The sequence below is a fragment of the Pelobates fuscus genome, chromosome 11 (assembly GCF_036172605.1).
Source record: "Pelobates fuscus isolate aPelFus1 chromosome 11, aPelFus1.pri, whole genome shotgun sequence".
NCBI classification, from domain to species: domain Eukaryota; kingdom Metazoa; phylum Chordata; class Amphibia; order Anura; family Pelobatidae; genus Pelobates; species Pelobates fuscus.
The window spans coordinates 22,563,255-22,574,151 of NC_086327.1; the positions used below are offsets into that span (position 1 = coordinate 22,563,255).

Genomic DNA, 10,897 nt, shown 5'->3' on the forward strand with positions numbered 1-10,897 from the left:
AGAGAAGTGTCGGGGTGGACTAAAATTGGAGCGGAAGCGAAAAGCTCCTTGAGAGTTTTGAACGCCAGGAGAGCTTCAGTAGTCCAATTCTTAGTATCAGCCCCCTGTTTGGTCATGTTAGTGATAGGTGCGATAATGGAAGAATAGCCCTTAATAAAGCGCCTATAATAATTAGAAAAACCAATAAATCTCTGTACGGCTTTAAGACCTTTGGGTAAAGGCCATTCTAGAATGGATTGGAGCTTATCCGGATCCATCTTAAATCCCTCCCCAGAGATCACATAGCCGAGAAAGGTTACCTGGGTTTGATCAAAGCTACATTTCTCCAACTTGCAGTACAAGCCATGCTGGAGAAGCTTGTGCAAAACCCTCCTGACTTGCTTGTGATGAATCTCAATGTCACTAGAATGAATGAGTATATCATCTAGGTATACAATGACGCAATCTTGCTGAAATTCCCTAAGAACCTCATTTATCAGATCCTGGAATACAGCTGGTGCATTGCATAACCCAAAAGGCATAACAGTATATTCATAGTGACCATATCGAGTATTGAATGCCGTCATCCACTCATGTCCCTGCTGGATTCTCACCAAGTTATATGCCCCTCTGAGGTCTAACTTGGTGAAAATTGTAGAGCCCTTCAAACGATCGAAGAGTTCGGTAATCAAGGGGATTGGATAGGCATTTTTAATGGTTATCTTATTTAGGCCTCGATAATCAATACAAGGTCTCAAAGAACCATCCTTCTTTTTAACAAAAAAAAATCCAGCCCCAGCAGGGGAGGAGGACCTTCTAATGAATCCCTTGTCTAAATTTTCGTGAATATACTCCTCTAGAACTGAGTTCTCTTTCGTAGATAATGGGTATACATGACCTCTGGGTGGCATGGTACCAGGGAGTAGGTTAATTTTGCAATCGAAGGACCTGTGTGGGGGTAAGGTATCGGCTTTCTTTTTGTCAAATACAGCCTTTAAATCTAGATACTGAGACGGAATTTGTGTCTCTGTAGAATTATCAGAGTTAGCCGCTGTATTGGTTAAGCCGAGAGGTGAGACTTTCCGCAAGCACTTCTCTTGACAATTCTGTCCCCACGAAACTATCTCCCCTGACTCCCAATTAATAATAGGGTTATGTCTCCTCAACCAGGAGTACCCCAGCACTATGGGAATAGACGGAGAAGAAATGAGCAGTAAGGATATGTCTTCTCTATGTAGGATGCCAACAGTTAAGTTAATCGGTATGGTCTCATGGAAGATAACAGGTTCAAGTAACGGTCTACCATCGATGGCCTCAACGGCCAGTGGTATCTCTTTTAACTGGGATGGAATAGCATGCTTGGCAGCAAAACCCTGATCTATAAAGCTCTCAGCAGCTCCAGAATCGATTAGTGCCATAGTCTTAACTACTCCCTTCTCCCACTTTAAAGAAACGGGTAACAGAAGCCTGAACTCTTTGTAGTTGTGAATAGAGGACAAAGTAGAGACACCCAAGGCCTGTCCCCTAGAGGAACTTAGGTGCGAGCGTTTCCCGAACGATTGGGACAGTTTAGGCGTAAATGACCCCTGACTCCACAATACATACATAAGCCCTCCCTTCTCCTGTACTGTCTCTCACTCTCTGTGAGATGAGTACTGCCTATCTGCATAGGTTCAGGAATACGTAAGTCCTCGAACTCAGAAGTTTGAAAAGTAGGCGCTAGTTTAAAGGAGGGTCTACGGGTCCTATCTCGAGTGTTCAGCCTCTCTCTTAAGCGTTCATCAATACGAGATATAAAAGAAATTAAATCCTCCAAATTTTCAGGGAGTTCTCTAGTAGCGACCTCGTCAAGAATTACATCTGATAACCCATTCAGAAACACATCTATATAAGCCTGTTCGTTCCACTTAACTTCTGCCGCCAAGGACCTGAACTCTAGTGCATAATCCACAAGTGTTCGATTGTCTTGTCTAAGGCGCAACAGTAATCTAGCTGCATTGACCTTCCTACCAGGGGGGTCAAAAGTTCTTCTAAACGCAGCTACAAAGGCATTATAATTATAGACTAGTGGGTTATCATTCTCCTATAAAGGATTGGCCCATCTCAAAGCTTTTTCAATGAGTAGAGTGATAATAAATCCAACCTTCGCTCTATCAGTAGAATAAGAGCGGGGTTGTAATTCGAAATGGATGCTAATCTGGTTTAGAAAGCCACGACACTTCTCCGGTGACCCGCCATAACGTACTGGTGGGGTAATACGGGAAGAAGCACCTACAGTGGCTACCTCTAGACCTGAGACTGCAGGAGAAATAGAAGGAGTACGTGTCTCCTCAGGTGGGTTACTAGCACGAGACAAAAGTGCCTGTAGTGCTAGGGCCATCTGATCCATCCTATGCTCCATGGCGTCAAACCTGGGATCAGAAGAACCAAGCTGACTGTTTGTACCTGCAGGATCCATTGGCCCTGTCGTAATGTCAGGATCGGGACAGGGATCCAACACGCAGAGTACAAAGAGTGGAAAGGTACGTATACCGGGCCTTAGAATGGCCGGACTAACGTACCGAGAGTAATAGAGAATAGTCAGAGACAAGCCGAGGTCGAGGGAACGAGAAGACAGATAAGCGAGAGACAAGCCGGGTCAAGGGAGAACAGAGAAGCAGGGAAGTACAACAAGCCGAGTCAAAACCAAATAGAGCAAACTAGAATACCAGAGCACTGAGTGACTAGACAAGCTAGAACCACGACAGGGCAATGAGCTGAAGTGAGAAGTAAGCTTAAATACCCTGGCTCTGGATGGTAATCACGCCTCTGACAAGTACCGATTGGATATCGGACACTTGAGTGACAGGTCGCTCGTGATAGCGTCATGACGTCACGTATTGAGCGTCCTGCTAGAAAAGGACGTGGATTCCTCGCGGCCGGTGTTTAAGTGACTGGATGAACCGCGAGGAACGGAGGAAACAGCTCGCCTGGACGGATAAACCACCAAGTCTCTACCTCCCTTAGAGGTAGAGGCCTCAGGTACCCTGACACACACACACTGCACCACCTACACACACACTACATTCCTTGTCAGCAAACACATGAAACATTCTCTAAACACACCCTCTCTACAACCCCTACACACACTACATCACCTATACACACACTACAGCACGTATGCACACACTCGCTACATCCCCTATAACACTATGCCCCCTATACACACACTCTCTACAGCCCCTAGCTACACATATTACACCACAAACACAAATGAAATTGACCTATTTACACAATACCACACCACACTCTACACACACGCAATCCCTCAAGCAGGCTCCAAACACATGCACCATACACTTTCCTGGCCCTTTTGTCCTCTGGTATCCCACTTGTGGAGACACCAGAGACAATTTAAAAGCAAACACAGGGCAAGCATATTATTCAATTTGCTTGCGCTGCACAGAACAAATTCAGGGCCTTTTTCTAATGCCAGAGCTCTTCAGCGGGGCTCTGTGCATTGAACCAACATGCTCACTTTGAGAGGGGGCGTGCTTGTCATTAGTGATGACAAAACACACCCTCTCTGGCCCGCCCCCTTTTTAGGGGGCCTCTCTGATTGAAAAATGCCCGGGCCTAATTTTCTTCCCAGTCCGGCCCTGCCTGTAACTGTGTGTATGTGACTGTCTGTAACGGTGTATGTGTGACTGTCTGCCGGTAACTGTACGAGGCTGCCTGTAACTGTGTCTGTTTTTCTGAGATTAATTGGGAACTGGACTCAATCCCTTCACTATGAGCCAGGGTGCAACTAAACCTGGACCCAGCACCAGGTCTCAGGTACAATATGCAGAAAGTAAAACGAGGTTTAGGCACTCCAAAGTTCAGGCAATTTTGTTCAAACACAGCAGTTTCGACCTGTGAGGTCTTTATCGAGCTTTATCAATGTCAGACGTTGCTGTGTGACATTTGTTTTGGATAAAATTGCCTGCTGGAACTTTGTAGGGCCTAAACCTCTTTTTTTGCTTTATGCATATTGTAACTGTGTGTGTGTGACTGTCTGCCTGTAACTGTGTGCATGTGCCTGGGACTGTATGCATGTGGCATCTGATTGTGTGCATGTGACACTGCAAAAATACACATCTGCATTCACACATGAGCCTACATGCATTTTCATTTTTTAATCTTAATTAAATACCCACAAATATCAAACACAGATAATACACACATACATCATACACAGTCAATACATCCTTAACAAATATCACACACAGAGGTGGAGGCACAGACCAGATTCCCAGCACACTGGACAACCATGGAGATGAGGATGCCATCACCCCTGCAAGATAACAGGGAAGCAAGAATGGATTTTTTCTTAATAATTATTAATTTAATAAAGCCCCTATAGCAAAACTACCTCCCTATACTCTGTATACACTGTATGTGACCAGGGAGGTTTTTCGCACAGGGCACCTTGAGGTCTAAGGCCGGCCCGGCACAGAAATTGACAAAGATACACACACTGACACATGCACACACCTTGACACACACCCTGACACATACAGACACTGACACAAAGATGCACACCCTGACACAGATGCACACAGACACACAGATACACACACTGACACATACACGCACTGATATGTACACACACACACAATGTGACACACAGACACATCACATACATTTTATAATATTTTTATTTGCAGACACCCTCCTGTTTGCATACCTTTTCTGTGCTGGAGGGTGTCTTGCTTGGGGTCCTGCTGCTTTTGGCTGAGACTAATGGGAGCGAGTGTGGGGCCTGCAGTAGCTCACACCTGTCCTATGCTGTCTGTGCTGTCACCACCTACCATTCCCCCGTGGTGTTCCCGTGTCGCTTCTTCCCAGCATCCAGTATCACAGTGATCTGGTTGCGCTCTTAAAGGGCTGCAGTGCCCAACAAGGCCCCTGTTCACCAACACCAATTGGGTGGTCCTAAGTGCCTAGGCTACCCGATGGGCCCCCAAAGTGTGCAGGCTCCGATGCAGCCATACTGACTGCACCAACAGTAGTTCCACCAATGAGTCAACATTTAAGAACAGATTGACAACTTACCTTAGGTCTGCCGAGTGTCCGCAGCTGCCTCCACTGCAGCTAAAAGCTTCTTCACTGAGCTTATCCAGGCTATTCAGAGCTACGCTCATTGGCTGAGAGCACTCAGCTGAAACGCTCAGTCAATGAATGGGATGGCTTGGCATAGTTCAGTGAAGCTAATGGAAGCTCCCTGCAGGGACTCTCTGGCTCCAGGTTTGGCAGCTAAAGGTACTATTAGTAGTGGTGTTGGTGTTTGGAGTGTTTCTTTAATGATTCACATGTGTTGCTCATGGAGATTTGTCTAAAATAAATAGTCAAATGCAAAAAAAGAAGTAATTACAGCATAGAATATTTAACAATCATTCACACAAATTGTTGTACAAAATGGGACAGCCTAGAAGAATATATTGTACCTCTTTCATTTAAGCAAGTCCAGTGATTCTATGTTGCTGTTCACATATTCTGGATGTAATAGTTGCCTAACCTCTTACTTCAGCAAAGCAAGCCGAGAAGGAGGCAGCTGAGAAGGAGAAACAAATTGTGGAAGAGAACGCTAGGAAGTTGGTGGAAAGTCTGGAAGAGCAGAGGAAAAGTCATGAGCAGCACATAGCAAAGCTGATGGAAAAAATGGAAGAAGAGCGTAAAAAGATGAAGGAAGAAAATGATAGGCTGATAGCAATGAAAAATGAGGTTTGAGTAAAAATATTTTCATTTATTAAAAGTGTATTATACATTATTATTATTATTATTATTACAACCTGAGAGTCTAGTTTAAAGTTCCAGGGGCTGTATACTCTTGGCCACATTGTGCCAACTGGGGATGGGATTACTTTTGTCTTGGGCCCATTTAACTGAGGATTTCCGGTTTACTGGAATACAGGTGATACTCAAAATATTTGAATATCGTGCAAAAAGCCTTCAGCTCTTCTGCATTGTTCGGTCTCATGTCTCTCAACTTTCTCTTGGCAATGTCCCATAGATTCTCTATGGGGTTCAGGTCAGGTGAGTTTGCTGGCCAATCAAGCACAGTAATCCCACGGTCATTGAACCAGACTTTGGTGCTTTTGGCAGTGTGGGCAGGTGCCAAGTCCTGCTGGAAAATGAAGTCAGCCTCCCCATAAAGCTCGTCTGCGGAAGGAAGCATGAAGTACTCCAAAATCTCCTGGTAGAGGGCTCGTTGACCCTGGACTTAATGAAGCACAGTGGACCAACACGAGCAGATGACATCGCTCCCCAAATCAACACAGGCTGTGGAAACGTCACACTGGACTTCAAGCATCTTGCAGTGTGTGTCTCTCCATTCTTCCTCCAGACTCCGGGTGCTTGGTTTCCAAATGAGATGCAAAAGATGCTCTCATCAGAAAAGAGGACTTTGGACCACTGAGCAACAGACCAGGTCTGTTTTTCTTGTTTGTTGTTCAGGAGCGGATTGACAAGAGGAATAAGACATCTGAAGCCTATGTCCAGGATCCGTCTGTGTGTGGCCTCCAGCCTCAGTCCACTCCTTGTGAAAGTCCCCAACACATTTGAATTGCCTTTTCCTAACAATCCTCTCCAGGCTGTGGTCATCCCTGCTGCTTGTGCACCTTTTTCTTCCACACTTTTCCCTTCCACATGAATTTCTATTAATGTGCTTTGATACAGCACTTTGGGAACATCCAACTTCCTTCGCAATTACCTTTTGAGGCTTTCCCTCCTTATGGAGGGTGTCAATGATGGTTTTCTGCACAACTGTCAGGACAGCAGTCTTCCCCATGATTGTGATTCCTACTGAACCAGACTGAGAGACCATTTAAAGGCTCAGAAACCCTTTGCAGGTGTTATGGCTTACTTAGCTAATTAGAGTGGGACACTGTGAGCCTAGAATATTGCACCTTTTCACAATATTCTAATTAACTGAGATTGTGGAGTTGGGGGTTTTATGAGCTGTAAGCCACAATCATCGCACTTATGACAAATCATGGCTTGAACTATCTTGCTTTGCATGTAATGCGTCTATCTCATATATTAGTTTCCCCTTTTACGTTGCATTACTGAAATAAATGAACTTTTGCACGATATTCTATTTTTTTGAGTATCACCTGTATATTGTCTTGATTTAGAGCGAGTCTAATTGTGTTTTAAATGGAACCCGTGTTCTTAAACTATATATATTTTACTGAAGTTGATAGTAAGCTTCACTATTTGTTTATAATGTTTTTTTTTATTATTAGTATCTCCTAATTAAGTTTTGTGCTTTATATCCAAGTATAAGGTCCTTTTTAAGTATTTGTGTTTGTGTTATTGGATTAATGGTAGCTCAGTCCTTATTAAATACATTATTCCACATATTATGCAGAGGTAGTTTAGTAGGGTGTACTGCTGCATTATAACTCCCCCTTCTGCTTTTTTTCTTGTGCTAGAAACAGCAATCATACTAAATCTATATAAAAATTGCAAACAATCAGGAATTAGTAAAGGAATCAGGAATGAGTAAAGAAATCAGGAATGGGAAAAGGAATCAGGAATGGGAAAAGGAATCAGGAATGGGGAGTTCCACCATTTCCTGGTTCTTGTTAAATTGTATTCACTTTTCAGGATCTACTTTGGTTTTTAACTATGAAGATCCATGGTGTCTTGAAAAAAAAGTTCTACATTGAAATATCGATATTTTTATATATTATTTCCTCTGGAATTCAACAGGAAATTGATTTTCTTTGGATAGAATCTAGCACCTGGGTCACTATAGAACTGAAAGACTGAAATAACTATGTCAATGGGTAGCATTTTTCCCTTGTTTGGGCTCTTTCAGGTGGTTTTCCTACAGTCCTCCCCTCTGTGTTCCAATGTGCGCAGGACACCAATGAGCACCATTTATTATAGATCTTTGTTGGGACTTTCTTGCTTGCCATTTAGAGATTTTGATTTAAGCAAGATTTGTAGTTGTCTAATCTCTGGGTAATTATTTTTTTTTATTTGTAGGAAATTGAAGATGATTTGTTTGCGGTAATCATCATTAAATGCAATAGTATACAATTTAGAACTGTTACTGGAAACACTATTTGTAAATATGTCGTATCTGACTATCTGTTTATTTATAGGAAATTCAAAATTTAAAGATGATCGGATACGGAAAAAGAATTGAGGAACTTCAAAGGGAAGTGATGTTACTAAAGCAGCGAAAGCCTACAAGCTGTGTTATTAACTAGACTGACACTATTCTGAAATATTATTTCAAATGAAATACCTAAAGAGGACCTTAAACTTAAAACATGCTCTATATCAATCAATAAAGCATAAAGATCCTCACTATTATGAATTGTTCTCAAATGATTTACTTTTTTTATAGTAATTTCAAATTAAACCTATACTCTTAAATGTAATAAGTTACATTTAAAATATCAAGCATTTTTTTTAGAACACTACTTCGCTACTAGAAAAATTGTCATTACAGTACTATTTAAGAGGCACTACACTGCCAAAATATAAAAAAAAAAAATTACTGTTCAGTAAATATACCCCCAAATGAAATGCATTTCACTTTTTTTTTTACATACTTTTTCCACCTGCACTGTGAATGTTTACATTGTGTGTTCAATAAATACATAGCAACATTTCATTCTTTGTGTGATATTAGTTTAAGCAGACTGTGATTGTCTATTGTTGTGACTTAGATGATGATCAGATAACATTTTATGACCAATTTGTGCAGAAATCCATATCATTCCAAAGGGTTCACATACTTTTTCTTGCATCTGTATGTCTGTTCAACTAGAATTCACCTCTTATTAACTGCACCCACACTTATTATTTGTGTTCGGAGCCATTTCAGTATGGTATGAAATAGCTAGTGAGTATACTTATCACAATAAATAAAAGTTGGTTGAGGAGTGCTGAAACCGACGTGTGTGGTAGGCCTGTAAATAAGTGGGCCTACCTTAAATAGTATTGAATAGAGGGAGAGGAGGGTGGGCCAAAAGTACGTCTGGACCAGTAGGTAAGTTAGGTAGGAGGGGGAGTCCCTTTTAAAGGGACATAGCTCCTCCCACAACTTCATGCCCCGCCTTCCAATTTGTGTTCGGGGCCATTTCAGTATGGTATGAAATAGCTAGTGAATATACTTATCACAATAAATAAGTCGGTTGAGGTGTGCCGAAACCGACGTGTGAGTAGGCCTGTAAATAAGTGGGCAAAAATAAATACCTATATAGTGTTATCAAAGATATTTATTATGAAAAGACCTGGAGTTAGCATATTACGATGACATTTTCACAAATGCATTCCTTAATTCCTGTATCGGCTGAGGTATGTAGACAGCGTAAGCGGATGACTTCCAGCGGCCCAAGGTTTTAATGACATGAACTGGGATGTCTAGGCTTGAGGCCGTGGAGGCTGCCCCTATCCTGAATGAATGCCCAGAATATTTTGTGGCGTTTAAGCCGAGTCGGGTCAACAGTAAGCGTATGTACATCATAAATTTAGCAGTGGTGAGTACCGTGCAGTGAAAGGAAAGGGAGTGAGGTTTGTGCAGGTGGTGACTTTAGATATGTGTCAAATACTTCCACCGGGCACCATGCGTTGTTGGTGGGATACTACTGAATGACCTTGTGACCCATCTGGCTGGCCTTAGTTGAAGGTAAGCTTAATACGTAGTGATCCTGTATTTTGTACAGGTTAGAATACCGTAGGCAATGCTTGGAATCGTGTTGCCCTTTGATGGTAAATTCTCTGGGTTGTAGGAAACCATATAACGCCAAGTATATGGCTGTTTTGAGAATGGTGTTTGTAAGGGGTTTGAACGGTGTTGTATCCAGTAGGCCTGACATACGTTTAAAAAGATGTATGTCTATAGGCCACCTATGTTGTGGAGTAGGTCCTTGTGATTTGAGTGTACCCCTAAGGTTTTTAGAGGGTAGGAGGTGAGAAATTCTTGGTTGTTGGGTTGTTCTGTGAGCATGTGATGTTGGATGCCTGTGAGATATAGTTTAGTGGTATTTTGTGACATTTTTTATTTAATGTGGCAAAAAGTGGCAAAAGCCACCAAAGTTTCATTATCAAACCAATTGGTGAGGTGGTGGTCTGCCATGAATTTTTTTGTATAAGTAGTAAGCTCTGTCGTATGCGCTGTGCGTGTTTTTGGTGAGAGCTAGTCTTGTCAGTATCTTGCTGTGCTTTAGTAAGTCCTCTATTCCATGATTAGATCCTGGAGTTGGGGGGTGATTGTGGCTATCGGTGAATCTGTTGGTAGAGACTCCCTGAACGCCTAAAATTGAAAACGGGACAACTGGTCAGCGTCTGTATTGTATATACCTGGTACGTGGTAACATACCAGATGAAATTGATGACAGGCCACCAACCATGTTAGGCGTCTGATGAATTTCATGATGGTTAGGGAAGCAGACCGGCCCTTGTTTATGATGTGGCAAATAGCCAAGTTGTCAGAAAAACATCGGACCAGTCTACCTGCCCATGACTGCCCCATGTTACTGCTGCGGCTACAATGGGGTACACTTCAAAGAGTGCTGCGGTCCTATAGAAACCTTCCATTTGGCTTACTTCTTCCGCCCATTTCCCCCATAGCCAATTATCCCCAAACATGGCCAAAAAACCTGTGAATGCCGCTGTGTCGGTCCAAATAGTGGGGGAATCTACTGTGACTTGGGGGAAGAACATGCTCCTGCCATTCCAGTTTGACAGGAACACGTTTCACATGTGTAAGTCTGCGGTGGCTTGTGGATCGAGAGTGCATATCTGGGACTTGCCCAAGTACACTATTGGGTGACCCAGTTTATCTCTGCCTTTTTTTCCCCCCCTCAAAGTGCTTGGTGGGGCATTGTTTGGGGTGAAATCCGTGGATACCGGACAGAGAATTGCCGCGTGCGTG

At 42.8% G+C, this 10,897-nt stretch overlaps 1 protein-coding gene across 1 annotated transcript in view; it reads left to right on the forward strand.

Moving 5' to 3' along the window:
• The window catches only part of LOC134576774 (guanylate-binding protein 1-like), a 73,867-nt gene extending 65,645 nt beyond the window's left edge, over window positions 1-8,222 (forward strand). The window contains exons 10-11 of the mRNA XM_063435479.1: window positions 5,531-5,724; window positions 8,115-8,222. Coding sequence (XP_063291549.1) covers window positions 5,531-5,724; window positions 8,115-8,222 — 302 coding nt within the window. The remainder of the gene's footprint in view (window positions 1-5,530; window positions 5,725-8,114) is intronic.
• The last annotated feature ends 2,675 nt before the right edge of the window (window positions 8,223-10,897 follow it).